General features: G+C 44.3%; 1 protein-coding gene across 3 annotated transcripts in view; it reads right to left on the reverse strand.

Moving 5' to 3' along the window:
• Positions 1–476: 476 nt before the first annotated feature.
• Positions 477–24,320, reverse strand: part of LOC121582259 (USP6 N-terminal-like protein) — a 33,417-nt gene continuing 9,573 nt past the window's right edge. For 2 of the 3 annotated variants that reach the window (XM_041897940.2, XM_041897941.2), the window contains 12 exons: positions 15,959–16,044; positions 15,831–15,870; positions 15,103–15,183; positions 14,722–14,829; positions 11,890–11,999; positions 5,690–5,738; positions 5,348–5,468; positions 4,979–5,073; positions 4,599–4,664; positions 3,628–3,727; positions 3,271–3,423; positions 477–1,543 (listed from right to left, as the gene is read on the reverse strand). In XM_041897940.2, coding sequence (XP_041753874.1) covers positions 783–1,543; positions 3,271–3,423; positions 3,628–3,727; positions 4,599–4,664; positions 4,979–5,073; positions 5,348–5,468; positions 5,690–5,738; positions 11,890–11,999; positions 14,722–14,829; positions 15,103–15,183; positions 15,831–15,870; positions 15,959–16,044 — 1,770 coding nt within the window. In that variant the 3' untranslated portion in view covers positions 477–782. The remainder of the gene's footprint in view (positions 1,544–3,270; positions 3,424–3,627; positions 3,728–4,598; positions 4,665–4,978; positions 5,074–5,347; positions 5,469–5,689; positions 5,739–11,889; positions 12,000–14,721; positions 14,830–15,102; positions 15,184–15,830; positions 15,871–15,958; positions 16,045–24,320) is intronic. The other variant, XM_045225053.1, reaches the window with a different exon arrangement.

A 24,320-nucleotide genomic window follows, 5' to 3' on the forward strand; every position in this document is an offset into this window, starting at 1 on the left:
GCAGTCCGATGGACGAATCTGGTTTTGGCGGATTCCAGGAGAACGCTACCTGCCCGAATGCATAGTGCCAACTGTAAAGTTTGGTGGAGGAGGAATAATGGTCTGGGGCTGTTTTTCATGGTTCGGGCTAGGCCCCTTAGTTCCAGTGAAGGGAAATCTTACAGCTACAGCATACAATGACATTCTAGACGAGTCTGTGCTTCCAACTTTGTGCCAACAGTTTGGGGAAGGCCCTTTCCTGTTTCAGCATGACAATGCCCCCGTGCACAAAGCGAGGTCCATACAGATGTGGTTTGTCGAGATCGGTGTGGAAGAATTTGACTGGCCTGACACAGAGCCCTGACCTCAACCCCATTGAACACCTTTGGGATGAATTGGACCGCTGACTGCGAGCCCCCGCAGCAATGTTCCAACATCTAGTGGAAAGACTTCCCAGAAGAGTGGAGGCTGTGATAGCAGAAAAGGGGGGACCAACTCCATATTAATGCCATGATTTTGGAATGAGATGTTTGACAAGAAGGTGTCCACATACAAAAATAAAACTATACTAAAATAAGTATAGCAAATATTTTACAAAGGCTATCTAAGCAAACATAATGTCCATTGATAAAATATTACAAAACTACTAAAATGAAGTCAGCTGTAATGCTTTCACTATGATGGGAGAGAATGTGGCACTGTCCCTTGGAACTCCACTATGGCAGCTTCTCCTACAACATAACACTATGTTTCTGCAATGTCTGTCTTGTAGACAACAGGGGGGGGACGGGACTTAGAATGCTTTACAATGCTCTGGAATCGAACTGGCCCTTCTGGGTCTCCTGGCTCTCCTGTGTCTCCTCTCTGGGCCTTGTGTTTGGCAGAGCCAAGGCCTGCTCCAAAAGCCTGGCCAGGTACCCATCCTCCGCCCTCTCCCCCACACCCACCAATCGGCTCTCACTCTGGGCCAGGCCCGTAGGCTGCTGGGCAGCCTGGGCTACGGGTGCTGACTGAGTCCGGGGGACCCTGCAGGGCAGCTGGGGAGGGCTAAGAGATAAGGGGGCAACTGGGGCAGTCAGGGTCGGCTCCTCCATGGGGTATTGTGGAGGTGTGTTTGTACCCTGTTGAACTACGACCTGTGTCTCTAGTAAAGCCACTGGACCAGAGGAGCGCTCAACACTTTTTTCTTTGTGGAGTGGCATAAGAATGGCAGGCTGTCCCATAACATTGTGCTCATTGCCCCCTGGTGGCTCATAAGGTGGTGGCCCAGCCCCAGCCTGGGGAGGCCCATCGGGGGTCACTTGAGCCTGGATGGTGTGGATGAGAATGGGGTCTTCCTCTTCCTCCCTATTGAGAGCTTCCTTGTCCTTCCTGTCCTCCTTAGAGGGGCTGTCATCTTGGGAGATGACTTCTGGCTGGTGGGTGATGAGGTGGAGACCCAGACCTCCTGCTCCTGGTCGTTTGGTACCCGGGTCAGGGGTGACTCCACTGGGGGGCTTGAGAGGGGTGAGCAGAACAGGTAGCTCCAAACCCAGGGCCTTCCATGGCAGCTCCTCTGGCTTGGCTAGAAATAAAACACAGGAACATTAAAACTGAGGTAAATTATAGGAACTATGCTTTGCTTTACAGTTCTGTTTCAGTTGGTAAGTAAGTGTTTACCTGGTTTATGCTTAAACATTAAATGGTAATTATGGGTACCCTCTTTCAAAAATACCACACAACTACAGTACCAGTCAAAGTTTGGACACACCTACTCAATCCAGGGTTTTTCTTTATTTTTACTATTTTCTACATGGTAGAATAATAGTGAAGACATCAAAACTATGAAATAACATATGGAATCATGTAGTAACCAAAAAAGTGTTAAACAAATCAAAATATATTTTATATTTGAGATTCTTCAAATAGCGACCCTTTGCCTTGATGACAGCTTTGCACATTCTTGGCATTCTCTCAACCAGCTTCATGAGGTAGTCACCTGGAATGCATTTCAACTAACAGGTGTGCCTTGTTAAAAGTTAATTTGTGGAATTTCTTTCCTTCTTAATGTGTTCGAGCCAATCAGTTGTGGACAAGGTAGGGGGGGTATACAGAAGATAGCCCTATTTGGTAAAAGACCAAGTCCATATTATGGCAATAACAGCTCAAATAAGCAAAGAGAAACGACAGTCCATCAAGACATGAAGGTCTGTCAATACGGAACATTTCAAGAACTTTTAAAGTTTCTTCAAGTGCAGTCGCAAAAAACATCAAGCGTTATGATGAAACTGTCTCTCATTAGAGTTACCAGCCTCAGAAATTGCAGCCCAAATAAATGCTTCAGAGTTCAAGTAACAGACACATCTCAACATCAACTGTTCAGAGGGGGCCGCGTGAATCAGGCCTTCATGGTCGAATTGCTGCAAAGAAACCACTACTAAAGGACACCAATAAGAAGAAGAGACCTGCTTCGGCCAAGAAACACAAGCAATGGACATTAGACGAGTGGAAATGTGTCCTTTGGTCTGGAGTCCAAATTGGAGATTTTTGGTTCCAACCGCCATGTCTTTGTGAGACGCTGTGTGGGTGAACGGATGATCTCTGCATGTGTATTTCCCACTGTAAAGCATGGAGGAGGAGGTGTTATGGTGTGGGGGGGTGCTTTGCTGGAGACACTGTCTGTGATTTATTTAGAATTCAAGGCACACTTAACCAGCATGGCTGCCACAGCATTCTACAGTGATATGCCATCCCATCTGGTTTGGGCTTAGTGGGACTATCATTTGTTTTTCCACAGGACAATGACCCAACATACCTCCAGGCTGTGTAAGGGCTATTTGACTAAGAAGGAGAGTGATGGAGTGCTGCATCAGATGACCTGGCCGCCACAATCCCCCAACCTCAACCCAATTGAGATGGTTTGGGATGAGTCGGACCGCAGAGTGTAGGAAAAGCAGCCAACAAGTGCTCAGCATATGTGGAAACACCTTCAAGACTGTTGGAAAAGCATTCCAGGTGAAGCTGGTTGAGAGAATGCCAAGAGTGTGCAAAGATGTCATCAAGGCAAAGGGTGGTTATTTGAAGAATCTCATATATAAAATATTTTAATTTGTTTAACACTTTTTTGTTTACTACATGATTCCATATGTGTTATTTCATAGTTTTGATGGCTTCACTATTATTCTACAAAAATAAAGAAAAACCCTTGAATGAGTAGGTGTGTCCAAGCTTTTGACTGGTAGTGTAACTAACCAGTATCAAATGGTCATTATATGACCTAATTTCTCTCCACAAGGGAGAGCAGTGTGTTACCAGGGGGTGGAAAGTCCAGCTTCATCTTGCTTAGTTCCGCCATGGAGGCCTGCAGCTGATCGATGATGACATCATCACTGTAGAGGAACGACAGGGCGATCTTCTCCTGAAGGAACTCTCTCAGGTCCTCCAGATTCATCTTCAGGAGACGTTCTGTTGACACACAGATACAGCAAACAGGACAGGAGTCAACTTCATTGGCATTATAACTGCTCTAACAGAGACACAACACACAGGACAGGAGTCAAATATGCATAGCTGAGATGAATATTGTATTAGCAAAGAGTTATGTAAAGAGTAGCTAATAGCTAATAGGCTAAAGTAGCTAAAAGGCTACTTGGTAGATGCAATCCTTACTCTTAAATATTCTAAGGATTGTGTAGGACATGGCAGTAAGAATTTTCTCTCCTTCCAGAATGTAGATGTCCCACAGGCGTAGAGTCAGGGTGAACGGGGTCTATGAGGAGAGGGAAAGAAGATATCTGACTTCCAAGTAAAATAATTTCCCATTCACAAAGTGGTAAAACTGTTCTTAAAATCAGTGGTGTCCAAAAAGACCACAATATCATAAGTCATGAGTTCACATAGTGTACATTAATAAGATTGTTTTGCTATCTGTAAGCACATTGGCTTATCATCCCCAAAATTACCATTATCGATCCATGACATAATCATTGATTACTAGGCTAATTATTTGTTTTGTCTTCATCTTTCTCTCCCTCTCTTTCTCCCTCTCTCCCTCCGCCCCCTGCCTCTAGTCCCGTGGTAGTGAGGGGTCTTGGTGCCGTCCCTCCCAACCCACAGCCCCAGCCCCATCTCTGTGGTTGGCACCAGCGGGACTGAGAAGCGCTGACAGCAGCATGTCTCTCTCCAAACCACCAAAGCCACAGGATTGTGTGTATGAACAGAGTAGAGTACACACTGAGTAGTTATTAAGCCTCGTGATTATGCTTATGTTATGTTCCCTTTATACGCAGTTAACAACACTAATAAATGCTGAAATGAGTTTTCCCTTGTAAGTTCATCCTGCTTAGAGTTGTAATCATGTGAAATGAATGAACGTCCATGAATACAATTGCAATTCTGCCATTTTAAGTTACTATTGTCAGTTGAATATGAGGCTCACAGCATCAATTCTTTGACTACTTTCTCCTCTGCTAAAAGTTACAATATGGCAATCATTGTCAGCAATCCCAGATCCTAGATTGTACCTTTAAGGAGAGGAGTTCTTGGTTGTCACGGGCCACTAAAAGGAAGAGTTATTTAAAATCGGCTAAAAATGGCACCGGTCCTTTAAAATTTAAAATGTAAAACACACTTTCTCTCACCCTGTCAATGAAACACTGCAGGAACCATTTAGTGCTGTAGATCCCACAGGACATCTGTTCCCTGTCCTAGAGAGACAGAGGGAGAGAGGGATGGAGGGAGAGAGAAAAAGAGAGAGGGGATGGAGGAAGAAAGAGAAAATGAGGGGGAGAGAGGAGAAAGAGAGGGAAGAAGAGTAGAAAGAACAATGGTCATTTCTACACAGTAACACACATTTCATGTAACTATATGCAATTACTGTAATAACCTCACTATTATGAAACATAATAATGCCATTACGTAATGTGTGTGTGAGTGTATGTGCATGTGTATGTGTGTGTGCGTGTGTGTGTATGCATGTATGTGGTTGTGTGTGTGAAGGCAACCTAAACAGTGATCTAACCAGATGTTTCTTCAGTTTGGGGATGAGTTTGGAGAGAATCTGATCGTGGTGCGTCTGGAAGCGCTGCAGTTTGGGAAACCCAGGAATAAAGAAACCTTAGAGGGAGAAGGAGAGGGAGAGTGCATGATTAGACTGCTTCATTACCTTGTGTAAACACACAGATAAATCGAGTCGCTAGAACTCCATAACAGAATGTACTTACTAGTCAATTACTGTAATTCCATATCTTTATTAAGATTTTATTACATATTCATATATTAATTCACTGGTAATGTTGCTGATTCCTATTATTGATTGGTCAGACCACCATGCATGACATATCTGATTGGTTGAATCAATGTTTACAGGATATCTTATTGATCAGCTCACCGTGCATGGCATGCTTCTGATTGGTCAGTAGCTGTGACAGGGCCCAGAAGGCTTCTTCCTCGTTCATGTACATCAGCAGCAAGGCGGCGACCTGGCTCATGCCCTGGCAGTAGCTCACCTCCTATAGGGTCAGAGGTTAGAGGTCAAACTAGGTCACATTGATCACCAGGCTACATTTGTCCTGATGTAGGTTTCGTCACCTTAAAGCTGGAGGCAGCTCAGTTGCCACTAGTTTTAGTGTTACAAAGCAGTTCATTGCTGAACATTGGGATGAATCCTAATGCAAACATTACGTAAATATTGACATTATTTATGACTGAGGGAAGACTAACACAAACTCACCGTGTTGTAGACTGAATAGGCAGACAGGATATTAAATAAAGACTGCTGTCTGTGTAGACACAGAGAGGAGAGAGGGAGGTCAGTCATTCAGAGACAGAGAGGGGTAATTGCCATGGTTCAGGCAACTTTCACTTCATATCTTTATATACTGTACATATGTAGGATCTTAATTTGATCACTCTTTTGTTGCTGAGAATTTTCCTGCACCACAGTAAAGGAAGATGAGCTTCATGATTTAAATAAATTAACTGAAAAGATGAGGGGGGAGGGGTGTGTCTCTGTTAACAAAGTTTTTGCTCGCCTGAGTTAGAATATCTCATGATAAGCTGCAGACCATACTATTTACCTAGACAGTTTTCATTTATATTTTTCGTAGCTGTGTATTTACTAGTAAGTTGTGTATTTATTCCATGTGTTATAAACTTTCTCTCTACATTGTTGGGAAGGGCCCGTAAGTAAACATTTCACTGTTAGTCTACGCCTGTTGTTTACAAAGCATGTGACAAATAACATTTTATTTTATTTGTTTGGAATGATGAAAAAATAACATTAAATTGCTAATTAGACTGCGTATCTGTGGGTGTTTCTCAATATGCATACTCCTATGCTCTGAGTGCGTTCTTCAAGGTTCTTTTCTTGAGTATGTTCTTATTAGGATAAGAGTGTGGAGAACGCATACATTTTACATTTGAGAAGCACTGCGTACTCCCGTGCTACTGCATTACCTTTGACCTTTTAGAGTAAATTGCATCATCAACATGTCGGCTGTTCATCTATGCTGGACTTTCAACAACTACCCTCTGTAACTAATGTTAAATATCAAACATTTGTAGATCTGAACATCTGATTTAGTGAAATATTGCACTATTGTCAGTAAAGCAATTGAGACTATTAATCCTTTTGTGTTTTGTATTATTTAGCTAAATAGAAATGTGGCTAATTTCGCTACTTTCCATGATGTGTGGACAATATGTGTTACTACATTACACAAGCTGACGTTTTGACCACATGGAATTGGGGGGGAATTACACATCCTTTTTACCTCAGATTGGTGATGTTAGTATAAAAGTTTATAGTCAACACGATGACACAAGATCAATTGTTAAAAAACTGATCAATATCTTTGGTTTTGTACTGTTGATTTTGTCATACTGTCATGACTTCCTCTGAAGCTGCCTCATCTCCTTGTTCGGGAAGGCTTCGGCGTTCGTCGTCACCGGTCTTCTAGCCACTGCCACTCCTCATCTCATCATTCCATTTGTTTTGTCTTGTTTATTACACAAACCTGGTTCATATCCCCTCATCAGTACCTGTATAAGTGTTCCCTCTGCCCCCTTGTCTTTGTGTGTGATTGTTTTTTGTAGAGGTTAGTTTAGCTCGGTGGAGCTCTTGTATTTTGTATCGCCGGGATATTCACCCATGTGCCTTGTTGTTTCCAGTGCACTGTAATTTTCCGCACTGGAGTGTTTGACGCATTGCTGCGTACTGCTGTGTCAACGGAATAAACCTGTTATTCTGTGATTTACCCTCCTGCGCCTGACTCCTTCAAATCAAATCACCACAGAATCACACACCTGCCATGGAGTTAGCAGGAGAAGAGCCCATGGCTGGAGTCATGGCACGGGTCCACGAGCATTCCAGGATGCTAGCCAGCTTGGGAGAAGCGATGGATCAGGTTCTCCAGGTCGTCCAACGCCTGGAGAGGAGATGACCCGACCTGTCGGGACCAGCTGAGCGACCAGATCTGGCCACCCACACTCCAGCACCCCGAGGGATTCATCTATCCCGACTGAGGGAGTTTGACGGGACGGCTGCCCGCTGCCAGGGATTCCTCCTGCAGCTGGACCTCTACTTCGTGAACATCAGCCCGGCTCCATTGGAGCTGGAGAAGGTGTCTACCCTCATCTCCTGCCTCTCGGGGAAAGCCCTGGAGTGGGCCAATGCGGTCTGGAGAGAAGGAGGAACCGCGTTTGACAAATACGGGGAGTTCGTCTGGTCCAACTGAGTCAGGGGACGAGGACAGCGCAGGACTTCGCCCTGGAGTTTCGGACCCTAGCGTCTGGGTCCGGGTGGAACGAGTGGGCCCTGATCGACGGATTCCGGTGCAGCCTGCGAGAGGATGTCCGAAGGGAGCTAGCCTGCCGGGATGCCATGTTAACCTTCGACCAGCTGGTGGGCATGGCCATCTGGTTGGACAACATGCTGGCTGCTAGAGGATGTCCTGGTAGTGGCCTGCACTCCCCCCCCAACTCGGAGTCCGTTCCGATGGAGCTGGGTGGGGCAGCGATCTGGGAGAATGGAGGAGGACAGCTTCAGTGTCACTCTTGTGGCAGAAGAGGACATTATACTGCACGCTGTCGTCAGGGTTCTTCCGGGTCTGGAGGCGGCAGGCAGGGCACTCTTGCATCACCCCAGGTAGCGCAAACCCACACTCGGTAAGAGCCCTCTGCTGCACACTGCACCATACACGTCACCTTCCCTAACTACCCCGTAGTTTCCCAGTGTAAGGCGCTGGTCGATTCAGGCGCAGATGGGTACTTTATGGACAGGTCGTTAGCTCTAAGTCTAGGTATTCCATTGGTTACCCTATCCACTCCACTGCCCATCAAAGCACTTGACAGTCGACCATTAGGGTCAGGGTTTGTTAGGGAAGTTACAGCACCAGTCACGATGGTTACCCAAAGGACCCATAGAGAGCACGTCACATTTTGTATTATTCTGTCCCCCGATTTCCCTGTTGTGTTGGGTCTTCCCTGGTTAACACTACACAACCCCACCTTTTCATGGCCGCAGACGGTTCTCACGGGGTGGTCGCGAGAGTGTCAGGGTAGGTGAATAGCTGTTTCCGTTGGTGCAACCACGGTGGAAAGTCCAGACACTTCCACCACCATGCGCATCACCCCCGAATACCTCAATTTGGCGCACGCGTTTTCCAAAACGCAGGCGACCAAATTACCACCTCATCGGGGCGGGGGGGATTGCGCGATAAACCTATGAGTAGACACTGTGCCTTCCAGGAGTCATGTATATCCCCTGTCGCAGGCTGAAACGGAGGCGATGGAGACATATGTCTCAGAGTCCCTGCGCCAGGGGTTCATACGTCCCTCCACTTCTCCCCGCCTCCTCAAGTTTCTTTTTGTGAAGAAGAAAGACGGAGGTCTGCGCCCGTGCATTGATTAACAGCATTATCCCAGAAACCCTAGACCCACTCCAATTTGCATACCGCCCCAACAGATCCACAGATGATGCAATCTCTATTGCACTCCACACTGCCCTTTCCCACCTGGACAAGAGGAACACCTACGTGAGAATGCTATTCATTGACTACAGCTCAGCATTCAACACCATAGTGCCCTCTAAGCTCATCACTAAGCTAAGGATCCTGGGACTAAACACCTCCCTCTGCAACTGGATACTGGACTTCCTGACGGGCCGCCCCCAGGTGGTAAGGGTAGGTAACAACACATCTGCCACACTGATCCTCAACACGGGGGCACCTCAGGGGTGCGTGCTCAGTCCCCTCCTGTACTCTCTGTTCCCCCATGACTGCATGGCCAGGCACGACTCCAACACCATCATCATTAAGTTTGCCGACGACACAACAGTGGTAGGCCTGATCACCGACAACGATGAGACAGCCTATAGGGAGGAGGTCAGAGACCTGGCCGTGTGGTGCCAGGACAACAACCTCTCCCTCAACGTGACCAAGACAAAGGAGATGATTGTGGACTACAGGAAAAAAAAGAGGACTGAGCACGCCCCCATTCTCATCGACGGGGCTGTAGTGGAACAGGTTGAGAGCTTCAAGTTCCTTGGTTGTCATATCACCAACGAACTATCATGGTCCAAACACACCAAGACAGTCGTGAAGAGGACACGACAAAGCCTATTCCCCCTCAGGAGACTGAAAAGATTTGGCATGGGTCCTCAGATCCTCAAAAAATTCTACAGCTGCACCATCGAGAGCATCCTGACTGGTTGCATCACCGCCTGGTATGGCAACTGCTTGGCCTCCGGCCGCAAGGCACTACAGAGGGTAGTGCGTACGGCCCAGTACATCACTGGGGCCAAGCTTCCTGCCATCCAGGACCTCTATACCAGGCGGTGTCAGAGGAAGGCCCTCAAAATTGTCAAAGACTCCAGCCACCCTAGTCATAGACTGTTCTCTCTGCTACCGCACGGCAAGCGGTACCGGAGTGCCAAGTCTAGGTCCAAAAGACTTCTCAACAGCTTCTACCCCCAAGCCATAAGACTCCTGAACAGCTAATCATGGCTACCCTGACTATTTGCACTGCCCCCCCCACCCCATCCTTTTTACGCTGCTGCTACTCTGTTAATTATTTATGCATAGTCACTTTAACTCTACCCACATGTACATATTACCTCAATTACCTCGACTAACCGGTGCCCCCGCACATTGACTCTGTACCGGTACCCCCTGTATATAGCCTCCCTACTGTTATTTTATTTTACTGCTGCTCTTTAATTATGTTTATTTTTAATTTTTTATTCAAACTGCATTGTTGGTTAAAGATAGCTAGCAGTCTTCTACAAATTGTCCTCTAACCAGTGATGTACACATTATTCCCAGATTCCGTGTGGTTTTTGAGCTGTGTTAGTTTCAACAGGACATGCAACCTCAGCTCCCCCTCTCGCGCAATCGATTTCAACGTGATAATCGATAGGAGTGTTTGACAAAACAGTGTTGTGTTTCTCTTTCTGTTTTGGTGACCCCTGCACATGTATGTGTAGATAGTACATTTTATGTTTAGGTTTCAATACATCACAAACTATATAAATGTATATAAATGTAACTTTCAACATTAATTTCCAATGGTATTGCACTTAACTACTGCTTTAGACTGCCTACTATTTGTGATGCGAATCTTCATAGTCATGCTACCATATCGTAGTGAGAGTTGATGGAAAGAAAATTGCCACTGTTTGCAATGATGAGAAAAAAATTGCTTTTTTGACTGCCTGTCTGTGTCTTGCTTGTGTTATATATACACACTATATATCCAAAGTATGTGGACACCCCTTCAAATTAGTGGATTTGGCTATTTCAGCCACACCCGTTGATAACAGGTGTATAAAATTGAGCACACAGCCATGCAATCTCCATAGCCAAACATTGGCAGTAGAATAGCCTTACTGAAGAGCTCAGGGACTTTCAACGTGGCACCGTCATAGGATGCCACCTATCCAACAAGTCAGTTCGTCAAATTTCTGCCCTAATAGAGCTGCCCCGGTCAACTGTAAGTGCTGTTATTGTAAAGTGGAAACGTCTAGGAGCAACAACGGCTCAGCTGCGAAGTGGTAGGCCACACAAGCTCACAGAATGGGAATGCAGAGTGCTAAAGAGTGTAGCGCGTAAAAAATAGTCTGTCCTCGGTTGCAGCACTCACTACCGAGTTCCAAACTGCCTCTGGAAGCAACGTCAGCACAATCACAATAACTGTTCATCGGGAGCTTCATGAAATGGGTTTCCATGGCCGAGCAGCCGCACATAAGCCTAAGATCACCATGCGCAATGCCAAGCGTCGGCAGGAGTGGTGTAAAGCGCGCCACCATTGGACTCTGGAGCAGTGGAAACGTGTTCTCTGGAGTGATGAAACACGTTCACCATCTTGCAGTCCAACTAAATAATCTGGATTTGGCGGATGCCAGGAGAACGCTACCTGCCCCAATCCATTGTGCCAACTAATGCTTTTGTCACTGAGTGGAAAGCCTTCCCAGAAGAGTGGAGGCTGTTACAGCAGCAAAGGGGGGACCAACTTCTTATTAATGCCCGTGATTTTGGAATGAGATGATCGACGAACAGGTGTCCACATACTTTTGGCCACGTAGTGTACTTGCCTAATAACATGAAATAGACTGCCTTTGTGTTGTTCTTATGTTTGCAATACTGTTACAACAGACAACAAAGTTTGTCCGAACATGTCGACCATGTCTTTTGTGTACAACATGAAGTTTCCCCCTCCTTGTCAATGAGGGGGAAGCAGCAGCAGAGCAGTGGGAGCTACTTAGGCAGCAGAGCGGGAAGCAGCTACCTAAAAATATACGTATCAATAGCAACATGGGTTCCAGAAAATCAGAAACCGCAGCCATATTAAATAGACTGGGGGATCTGATCCTAGATCAGCACTAAGACGTACATGAACACCCACCCTTACTGTAGAATACAGCTGCTGACTTACTTGACTCCGAATCGATCCATGAACATGATGTGGTTTCTAAACGTCCTGTTCACGTCCAGATCTATCTGTTTGATTTCCTGGGAGAAGATTCTGGCCTGTTCCTTCATCCTCTGAAAAATTCAATTAAAACAATTTATACATTTTCTAAAGCCCTTGCACACTTCAAACGTATTAGAAATAAATGAACAGCAACAGTACACATGATTAATCTTTAAAAAATATTTTTTTTCAAAATCATAGATTCTATAGTATTTAGGCAACATTACATTTACATTTGAGTCATTTAGCAGACTCTCTTATCCAGAGCGACATACAGTTAAGTGAGTGCATACATTTTCATACTGGCCCCCCGTGGGAAACGAACCCACAACCCTGGTGTTGCAAGCGCCATGCTTCATATCAAAAGCCATAATCCCCTGTCAGTAAAACTCTGTTATTGTGTGATGTGCGTGTGATTTTTGTATCTCCATGTCAAGGTCATCTGCCTGTTTTCATCTCACATACAGTAACATAATCCTCTCTCTTTTTGGAGCCGCACCCAACAAACAATCAAAAACAGTGTCACTATTATTAATCCTGCTGAATGTAGCGACGGGTGGGTGGGAGAGGGCGTAGTTGTGAAAAGTAATGGTCCTATAAACATGAAATGGTCTTGGTGTATAACATTACAATATTTTGTGTTCAGCACTCTGGCTTCTGGCTGCAATATGTGGGGGAAGATAAGCACACTCCTACATATGTTCATGTACTGTATGTCTTAGTGGCTTCAGAAAGTATTCACACCCCTTGACTTTTTCCACATTTTGTTACAGCCTGAAGTTAAAATGGACTACATTTTTATTTTGTGTCACGGATCTACACACAATACCCCATAATGTCAAAGTGGAATTATGATTTTAGACATTTTTACAAATGTCTTAAAAATAAAAAGCTGAAATTTCTTGAGTCAATAAGTATTCAACCCCTTTGTCAAGCCTAAATAACTTCAGGAGTAAAAATTTGCTTAACAAGTCAGATAATAAGTTGCATGGACTAACTCTGTGTGCAATAATGGTGTTTAACATTATTTTTTCATGACTACCCCACCTCTGTACCCCACACATACAATTATCTCAGTCGAGCAGTGAATTTCAAACACAGATTCAACCACAAAGACCAGGGATGTTTTCCAATGCCTCGCAAAGAAAGGCACCTACTGGTAGATGGGTAAAACAAAAAGAAGCAGACATTGAATATCCCTTTGAGCATGTTGAAATTATGAATTACACTTTGTATGGTGTATCAATACACCAAGTCAGTACAAAGATACAGGCGTCCTTTTTAACTTAGTTGAGGGAGAGGAAGGAAACCGCTCAGGGATTTCACCACGAGGCCAATAGTAATTTTAAACCAGTTACAGCGTTAAATGGCTGTGAAAGGAGAAAACTGAGGATACATTTACATTTTAGTCATTTAGCAGACGCTCTTATGCAGAGCGACTTACAGTTAGTGAGTGCATACATTTTCATACTGGCCCCCCGTGGGAAACGAACCCACAACCCTGGCGTTGCAAGCGCCATGCTCTACCAACTGAGCTACAGGGGACCCCAGGATAGATCAACAACATTGTAGTTACTCCACAATACTAACCTAAATGACAGAGTGAAAAGAAGGAAGCCTGTATAGCATAGAAATATTCCAAAACATGCATCCTGTTTGCAATAAGGCACTAAAGTAATACTGCAAAAAATATGGCAAAGAAATGAACTCTTTGTCCTGAATACAACGCATTATGTTTGGGGCAAATCCAACACAACACATCACTGAGTACCACTCTTCATATTTTCAAGCATGGTGGTGGCTGCATCATGTTATGGGTATGCTTGTCATTGGCAAGGGCTAAGGAGTTTTTTGGGGGGATAAAAAGAAAAGGAATAGAGCTAAGCACAAGCTACAGGAAAACCTGGTTCAGTCTGCTTTTCAACAGACACTGGCAGACAAATCCACCTTTCAGCAGGACAATAACCTAAAACGCAAGGCCAAATATACACTTGAGTTACTTACCAAGACGACATTGAATGTTCCTGACTGGCCTAGTTACAGTTTTGACTTAAATCGGCTTGAAAATCTATGGCAAGACTTCAAAATAGCTGTATAGCAATGATCAAAAACCAACCTGACAGAGCTTGAAGACTCACAGCTGTAATCACTGCCAAAGGTGATTCTAACATGTATTGATCAGGGGGCTGAATACTTATCTAATCAAAATATATTAGTGTTTTATGTTCCATTAATACATTTTACTTCGACTTTGACATTAGAGAATTTTGTGTAGATCGTTGACAAAATACATTTTAATCCCACTTTGTAACATAACAAAATGTGGAAAAACTCAAGGGGTGTGAATACTTTCTGAAGCCACTGTACCAATGGAGGGGGAGGACATGGACATTACCGTATCACACCATTGTTGAATCACAGGGTATTTATCTCTGGCCGGGTATAGGGTATTCAGTATTGTTGAATCGTATTTTTTTTCATGTACTCTGCCCATGTAGTGAACCTGGTTAGTGATAGCGTAGCATAGCACAATGACATCACTTTCCCAGAGACCTGAAGTAGCAGTCGGCTTCAAATCATAACAGCAGAGATTTCATGGTTTAGTGGTCCTGAGTGACCACTGGCTTTAGACTGAAACGTGCTGGTTCGAGCACGGTATCAAATCCCTGTGTGTTGGTAAATGCTGCCTACACCTATGCACTGTTTAGATTAGATGCTTGATGAACCAACAGTGTGTGTACGTGAGTGTGTGTGTGTGTGTGTGTGCATGTTATATACTGGGTACTCTTTTACCTCATACTTCCCCTTGTTCTCATTCTTCACCTTCTCCACATCCAGCATCAGGGCCCAGGCCTGGCCTCTCAGCTGCAGGGGGATACCCTTATACACACGCTTTACCATCTGAGAGGAGAGCAGGGGAACACAGGGGAGACAGGGGTTAGACAAATGGGGAGTTGAGGGTGGAGTGTAAATGTTGAGCGAGCATTTCAGGCTAATATAAACACTTATAAACACAAGTGAAGGGTGTGGTGTGTGTCTGTGTGAGCGAGAGAGAGGGAGAGAGAGAGAGAGAGAGAGAGAGAGAGAGAGAGAGAGAGAGAGAGAGAGAGAGAGAGAGAGAGAGAGAGAGAGAGAGAGAGAGAGAGAGAGAGAGAGAGAGAGTGTTATTCTCACCCTGTCACTGTTCCTGTATTTATCCCATTTCTTCACCATCTTCAGCCATTTTTCCACCCTTTCAATTTCCAGGTTCTTTTTCTGTCAGGGTGAAACAGAAAATACATTTTAAACTAGGTGAAATATTATGTATGCAAAATGAAGACACATTTACATTAAAAAGACGCATTTACATATACAGTATAGTACAGTACAGAACACAGTATTACAATGTTTCTCCTAAAACTACAACCAAATGAACTCCCTTCGTGGGATCATATAAAAGATCACTTGACTTGAGAACCTGGTGTCCTGCCCCCACTGCTATGACTGGCATGTTCTGGTTTGTACTGTATTGACATTTAACATTGAGGAGAGCTTATCAAATTCTGCCCAAGGTTAGATGTGGAAGTAATTTAATCAATCACGACCACATGACCGGTTCTAAGGTGTGAGCAAGCGTAGCTCTCATTCCAGGAGTGTGTGAGATGCCTAAGGATCGGCTTCGCCTTAGATGGATGCCTGGGGCATGTGGCCCTGCTACAGGGTTTCACTAGGTTAGCGGGAGGGCATGGATTGGCTAATACACACATACACACAAACACACACACACTACAGCTGCACAAGGAACATTACACCTCTATATGTTAGAGGTCACACTTGAAATGTTAGTTAGTGGCTTCAGTACACCACCTAACGGAAACTGTAGTGTGTCTCTTTGACTCTTTTGATGCATTTCCTCTTCTTACCTTCTCCTCATGTGCACTAGGGGTTGGCAACTCCTCGTCACTGTGGGAAAAGAATGGACAACAACAGTCAGATTCTGCCAGTCAAGTAATGTGTACAATACTGTACACACAAACCCAGTTTGACTTACTGCAGAAATCCAAAACGGTCAGTGACTCTGTAAATACTGTAGTCTGCATCCTCCCAGGGGTCAATCTCCACCCCCTCCTGTCTGCCCTGGAATAACACACAGACACAGACACACACACACACACACACACACACATCAGAAACAGCACACAGCCAAGGGAAAACATGCAGTAAGTTGGCCTGTTGCTTTAAAATTGTTAAATCAAGTCAGGCGTTAGGCCTTTGTATTGGAGCCACTGGGAAAAACAACACATGCTGTTCTCTTGAGAACAATACATTTGATTTTAGTACAAGCGCATCACATCGCTGTGCCTGTCTCAAAGATGATACAAATGGATGCATTGTGTCTATCTATGCTGTGTTAAATCGTGGCCATTATAACAGAAAATCCTATTGCCATATGTACATCGTGGCACAGATATTGCCCAAGGGGCAGAGGACAATTTTCTCTCAGGACTAGTCAATGGACAACATAGATGTGGCCAACGATTAGAAAGCATAGAAAGCTATCAGAAAGCAGGTTGCAGGCAAAGAGAGAGAGTCGAGAGAAAGTGAGAGGGCTAAAAATAGGTCCTAGTGGAAGTCATTTGGGGGGAGAAAGCAGAGAGAGGAAAGGGGGAGATGGATATAACAGTGAAAGGGATGTGTGGAAAGCGTGAGAGAGGGGGAGAGAGCGAGAAAGAGAGACATGGTCAGAGAACCTGCTTGGACTTTCCAATGTTCCTCCAAGCATACTGGCATTACACACCTGGCTAAAAGATTACTGTACCTCTGCTGGAATCACGTTTATAGACAACTTTGACACTTTCTGGAAACAGAAGATTATCTACAGGAATGACAGAGTCCATCCAAATAATCTTGGCTCCTGGACTCCAAGGCAGCGTTGAGACAATGACTTATCAATGACCCAAGACCAGCTCAATTAATCCCTACCATTGTGTCGCTGAGTTGTCATAATGCTGCAGCAAATGTACATTATCCCAGGGGAGTTGGCAAACACAATGTAAGGAACTTACTTTATGTCCCCCTAACTGCCCTGAATCACTCTGTTGATCCTACAGATGTTGTATGCTATAATCATGTGCCTATGAACCAGAGTTATACTGAGGCGGTGTGCCCTAGTAGGAAGTTCACTGTGTGCAGCTCACCCTGCACTATCAGCTCAAATATAAATAACAGGAGCATATCTACTTCTGATAAGCTTCCCAATAAAGCAATAGAAACAATCAAGCATCCCAGAAAAGTGCTAAAAACAGCTCACATTTATATATGTAGCCTAAGAAACAAGGTTCCTGAAATCAATAACTTGCTAGTAACAGATTACATTCCTATACTGACTATCTCTGAAACTCACTTAGATAATACCTTTGATGATACAGTGGTAGCAATACATGGTTATAACATCTACAGAAAATACAGAAATGCCAATGGGGGCAGTGTTCAGAACCACATTCCTGTAAAGCTTAGAGAGGATCTCAGGTTAAATACTGTTCAAGTAATATGCCTCACCTAAAGCCCATTCTTGTGGGAAGCTGCTATAGACCACCAAGCACTTACAGTCAGTATCTGGATAATATGTGTGAAATGCTTGGTAATGTATATGATATCAACAGAGAGGTGATATCAACAGTTCTGGGTGATTTCATTATTGACTAGCTTTCATCAAGCTACCCACTCAAGAAAAAGCTTCAAACTGTAACCAGTGCCTGCAACCTGTTTCAGTTATCAGTCAACCTACCAGTGTAGCTACAAACAGCACAGGAATGAAATCATCAATATGTATTGATCACATCTTTACTAATGCTGCAGAAATTTGCTTTAAAGCAGTATCCAAAGCTATTGGATGTAGAGATCACAATATATTGGCCGGTATATATTAAAAGCTGGGCCTAATATAGTGCATAAGAGGTCATACAATAAGTTCTGTAGTGATTTTTATGTTGATGATGTAAAGAATATTTGCTGGTATGTGATGTGTGCATTTGACACATATATGAAATGCTTATTCCAGTTACTAATAAGCATGCACCCATTAAGAAAATGACTGTAAAAAAAAACTGTTAAATCCCCTTGGATTGATGAAGAATTAAAAAATTGTATGGTTGAGAGGGATGAGGCAAAAGGTAGGGCAAATAAGTCTGGCAGCACAACCGATTGGCAAATTGAGAAATTAGTGACTAAACTTAATAAAAATAAGAAGAAACTACAGTGGCTTGCGAAAGTATTCAACCCCCTTGGCATTTTCCCTATTTTGTTGCCTTACAACCTGGATTTTTGGGGGGTTTGTATCATTTGATTTACACAACATGCCTACCAATTTGAAGATGCAAAATATTTTATATTGTGAAACAAACAAGGAATAAGACAAAAAAACAGAAAACTTCAGCGTGCATATCTATTCACCCCCCAAAGTCAATACTTTGTAGAGCCACCTTTTGCAGTAATTACAGCTGCAAGTCTCTTAGGGTATATCTCTATAAACTTGGCACATCTAGACACTGGGATTTTTTCCCATTCTTCACAGAAAAACTGCTCCAGCTCCTTCAAGTTGGATGGGTTCCACTGGTGTACAGCAATCTTTAAGTCCTACCACAGATTCTCAATTGGATTGAGGTCTGGGCTTTGACTAGGCCATTCCAAGACATTTAAATGTTTCCCCTTAAACCACACAAGTGTTGCTTTAGCAGTATGGTTAGGGTCATTGTCCTGCTGGAAGGTGAACCTCTGTCCCAGTCTCAAATCTCTGCCGATGAAAAACATCCCCACAGCATGATGCTGCCACCACCATGCTTCACCGTGGGGATGGTGTTCTCGGGGTGATGAGAGGTGTTGGGTTTGCGCCAGACATAGCGTTTTCCTTGATGGCCAAAAAGCTCAATTTTAGTCTCATCTGACCAGAGTACCTTCTTACATATGTTTGGGGAGTCTCCCACATGCCTTTTGGCTAACACCAAACGTGTTTGCTTGTTTTTTTCTTTAAGCAATGGCTTTTTTCTGGCCACTCTTCCGTAAAGCCCAGCTCTGTGGATTGTACGGCTTAAAGTGGTCCTATGGAAAGATACTCCAATGTCCACTGTGGAGCTTTGCAGCTCCTTCATGGTTATCTTTGGTCTCTTTGTTGCCTCTCTGATTAATGCCCTCCTTGCCTGGTCCGTGAGTTTGGTGGGCGGCCCTCTCTTGGCAGGTTTGTTGTGATGCCATATTCTTTCCATTTTTAATAATGGATTTAATGGTGCTCCGTGGGATGTTCAAAGTTTTATAACCCAACCCTGATCTGTACTTCTCCACAACTTTGTCCCTGACCTGTTTGGAGAGCTCCTTGGTCTTCATGGTGCCGCTTGCTTGGTGGTGCCCCTTGCTTAGTGGTGTTGCAGACTCTGGGGCCTTTCAAACAGGTGTATATATACTGAGATCATGTGACAGATCATGTGACACTTAGATTACACACAGGTGGACTTTATTTAACTAATTATGTGACTTCTGAAGGTAATTGGTTGCACCATATCTTATTTAGGGGTTTCATAGCAAAGGGGGTGAATACATATGCACACACCACTTTTCCGTTATTTATCTTTTAGAATTTTTTGAAACAAGTTATTTTTTTCATTTCACTTCACCAATTTGGCCTATTTTGTGTATGTCCATTACATGAAATCCAAATAAAAATCCATTTAAATTACAGGTTGTAATGCAACAAAATAGGAAAAATGCCAAGGGGGATGAATACTTTTGCAAGGCACTGTATTCTATGAAACAAAGTGATAATGATATAAATAATGATAGTAAAAAGCTTTGGAGCACCTTAAATGAAATTTTGGGCAAAAAGGCAAACTCAGCTCCATCATTCATTGATGGGGGCAGGGCTACCGACGTTAAGGCTAATCTAAAGATGGTGCTGGCTAAAGCTAAAACTGGCGAGTGTAGAGAGTATAGAGATATTGTTATCCACGTCGGCACCAACGATGTTAGGATGAAACAGTCAGAGGTCACCAAGTGCAACATAGCTTCAGCGTGTAAATCAGCTAGAAAGATGTGTCGGCATCGAGTAATTGTCTCTGGCCCCCCTCCCAGTTAGGGAAGTGACGAGCTCTACAGCAGAGTCTCAGCACTCAATCGCTGGTTGAAAACTGTTTTCTGCCCCTCCCAAAAGATAACATTTGTGGATAATTGGCCCTCTTTCTGGGACTCACCCACAAACAGGATCAAGCCTGACCTGCTGAGGAGTGACGGACTCCATCCTAACTGGAGGGGTGCTCTCCTCTTATCTACCAACATAGATAGGGCTCTAACTCCTCTAGCCCCACAGTGAAATAGGGTGCAGGCCAGGCAGCAGGCTGTTAGCCAACCTGCCAGCTTAGTGGAGTCTGCCAATAGCATAGTCAGTGTAGTCAGCTCAGCCATACCCATTGAGACTGTGTCTGTGCCTCGACCTAGGTTGGGCAAAACTAAACATGGTGGTGTTCACCCTAGCAATCTTATTAGGATAAAGACCTCCTCCATTTCTGCCATTATTGAAAGAGATCGTGATACCTCACATCTCAAAATAGGGTTACTTAATGTTAGATCCCTCACTTCAAAGGCAGTCATAGTCAATGAACTAATCACTGATCATAATCTTGATGTGATTGGCCTGACTGAAACATGGCTTAAGCCTGATGAATTTGCTGTGTTAAATGAGGCCTCACCTCCTGGTTACACTAGTGACCATATTCCCCGTGCATCCGCGTAAAGGCAGAGGTGTTGCTAACATTTACGATAGCAAATTTCAATTTACAAAAAAAAAAATGACGTTTTCATCTTTCGAGCTTCTAGTCATGAAATCTATGCAGCCTACTCAATCACTTTTTATAGCTACTGTTTACAGGCCTCCTGGGCCATATAAGCGTTCCTCTCTGAGTTTCCTGAATTCTATCAGACCTTGTAGTCATAGCAGATCATATTCTAATTTTTGGTGATTTTAATATTCACATGGAGAAGTCCACAGACCCACTCCAAAAGTCTTTCGGAGCCATTATCGACTCAGTGGGTTTTGTCCAACATGTCTCTGGACCTACTCACTGCCACAGTCATACTCTGGACCTAGTTTTGTCCCATGGAATAAATGTTGTAGATCTTAATGTTTTTCCACAAAATCCTGGACTATCGGACCACCATTTTATTACGTTTTGCAATCGCAACAAATAATCTGCTCAGACCCCAACCAAGGAGCATCAAAAGTCGTGCTATAAATTCTCAGACAACACAAAAATTCATTGATGCCCTTCCAGACTCCTTCTGCCTACCCAAGGGACGTCAGAGGACAAAAATCAGTTAACCACTTAACTGAGGAACTCAATTTAACCTTGCAATACCCTAGATGCAGTTGCACCCCTAAAAACGAAAAACATTTGTCATAAGAAACTAGCTCCCTGGTATACAGAAAATACCCGAGCTTTGAAGCAAGCTTCCAGGAAATTGGAACGGAAATGGCGCCACACCAAACTGGAAGTCTTCCGACTAGCTTGGAAAGACAGTACCGTGCAGTACCGAAGAGCCCTCACTGCTGCTCGATCATCCTACTTTTCCAAATTAATCGAGGAAAATAAGAACAATCCAAAATTTCTTTTTGATACTGTTGCAAAGCTAACTAAAAAGCAGCATTCCCCAAGAGAGGATGGTTTTCACTTCAGCAGTGATAAATTCATGAACTTCTTTGAGGAAAAGATCATGACCATTAGAAAGCAAATTACGGACTCCTCTTTGAATCTGCGTATTCCTCCAGGGCTTAGCTGTCCTGGATCTGCACAGCTCTGCGAGGGCCTGGGATCGGGAGAGACACTTAAGTGTTTTAGTACTATATCTCTTGACACAATGATGAAAATAATCATGGCCTCTAAACCTTCAAGCTGCATACTGGATCCTATTCCTACTAAACTGCTGAAGGAGCTGCTTCCTGTGCTTGGCCCTCCTATGTTGAACATAATAAACAGCTCTCTATCCACCGGATGTGTACCAAACTCACTAAAAGTGGCAGTGATAAAGCCTCTCTTGAAAAAGCCAAACCTTGACCCGGAAAATATAAAAAACTATCGGCCTATATCGAATCTTCCATTCCTCTCAAAAATTTTAGAAAAAGCTGTTGCGCAGCAACTCACTGCCTTTCTGAAGACAAACAATGTATACGAAATGCTTCAGTCTGGTTTTAGACCCCATCATAGCACTGAGACTGCACTTGTGAAGGTGGTAAATGACCTTTTAATGGCGTCAGACCGAGGCTCTGCATCTGTCCTCGTGCTACTAGACCTTAGTGCTGCCTTTGACACCATCGATCACCACATTCTTTTGGAGAGACTGGAAACCCAAATTGGTCTACACGGACAAGTTCTGGCCTGGTTTAGATCCTACCTGTCGGAAAGATATCAGTTTGTCTCTGTGAATGGTCTGTCCTCCGACAAATCAACTGTACATTTCGGTGTTCCTCAAGGTTCCGTTTTAGGACCACTATTGTTTTCACTATATATTTTACCTCTTGGGGATGTTATTCGAAAACATAATGTTAACTTTCACTGCTATGCGGATGACACACAGCTGTACATTTCAATGAAGCATGGTGAAGCCCCAAAATTGCCCTCGCTAGAAGCCTGTGTTTCAGACATAAGGAAGTGGATGGCTGAAAACTTTTTACTTTTAAACTCGGACAAAACAGAGATGCTTGTTCTAGGTCCCAAGAAACAAAGAGATCTTCTGTTAAATCTGACAATTCATCTTGATGGTTGTAAAGTCGTCTCAAATAAAACTGTGAAGGACCTAGGCGTTACTCTTGACCCTGATCTCTCTTTTGTACGAACATATCAAGACTGTTTCAAGGACAGCTTTTTTCCATCTACGTAACATTGCAAAAATCAGAAATTTTCTGTCCAAAAATGATGCAGAAAAATTAATCCATGCATTTGTTACTTCTAGATTAGACTACTGCAATGCTCTATTTTCCGGCTACCCGGATAAAGCACTAAATAAACTTCAGTTAGTGCTAAATACGGCTGCTAGAATCCTGACTAGAACCAAGAAATTTGATCATATTACTCCAGTGCTAGCTTCCCTACACTGGCTTCCTGTTAAGGCAAGGGCTGATTTCAAGGTTTTACTGTTAACCTATAAAGCGTTACATGGGCTTGCTCCTACCTATCTTTCCGAGTTGGTCCTGCCGTACATACCAATACGTACGCTACGGTCACAAGACGCAGGCCTCCTAATTGTCCCTAGAATTTCTAAGCAAACAGCGGGAGGCAGGGCTTTCTCCTATAGATCTCCATTTTTATGGAACAGTCTGCCTACCCATGTGAGAGACGCAGACTCGGTCTCAACCTTTAAGTCTTTACTGAAGACTTATCTCTTCAGTAGGTCATATGATTGAGTGTAGTCTGGCCCAGGAGTGTGAAGGTGAACGGAAAGGCTGGAGCAACGAACAGCCCTTGCTGTCTCTGCCGGGCGGTTCCCCTCTCCACTGGGGTTCTCTGCCTCTAACCCTGTTGCAGGGGCTGAGTCACTGGCTTGCTGGTGCTCTTTCATGCCGTCCCTGGGAGGGGTGCGTCACTTGAGTGGGTTGAGTTACTGACGTGATCTTCCTGTCTGGGTTGGCGCCCCCCCTTGGTTTGTGCTGTGGTGGAGACCTCTGTGGGCTATACTCGGCCTTGTCTCAGGATTGTAAGTTGGTGGTTGGGGATATCCCTCTAGTGGTGCGGGGGCTGTGCTTTGGCGGAGTGGGTGGGGTTATATCCTTCCTGTTTGGCCCTGTCCGGGGTTTCTTCGGATGGGGCCACAGTGTCTCCCGGACCGCTCCTGTCTCAGCCTCCAGTATTTATGCTGCAGTAGTTTATGTGTCGGGGGGCTGGGGTTAGTTGGTTATACCTGGAGTACTTCTCCTGTCTTATCCAGTGTCCTGTGTGAATTTAAGTATGCTCTCTCTAATTCTCTCGTTCTCTCTTTCTCTCTGAGAACCTGAGCCCTAGGACCATACGTCAGGACTACCGGGCATGATGACACCTTGCTGTCCCCAGTCCGCCTGGCCTTGCTGCTATTCCAGTTTCAACTGTTCTGCCTGCGGCTACGAAACCCCTACCTGTCCCAGACCTGCTGTTTTCAACTCTAAATGATCGGCTATGAAAAGCCAACTGAGAGACCTGAGCCCTAGGACCATACGTCGGGACTACCGGCCGTGGTGACTCCTTGCTGTCCCCAGTCCGCCTGGCCTTGCTGCTATTCCAGTTTAAACTGTTCTGCCTGCGGTTATGGAACCCCTACCTGTCCCAGACCTGCTGTTTTAAACTCTAATGATCGGCTATGAAAAGCCAACTGAGATTTATTCCTGATTATTATTTGACCAT

This window comes from Coregonus clupeaformis, chromosome 15, assembly GCF_020615455.1.
Source record: "Coregonus clupeaformis isolate EN_2021a chromosome 15, ASM2061545v1, whole genome shotgun sequence".
NCBI classification, from domain to species: Eukaryota; Metazoa; Chordata; class Actinopteri; order Salmoniformes; family Salmonidae; genus Coregonus; species Coregonus clupeaformis.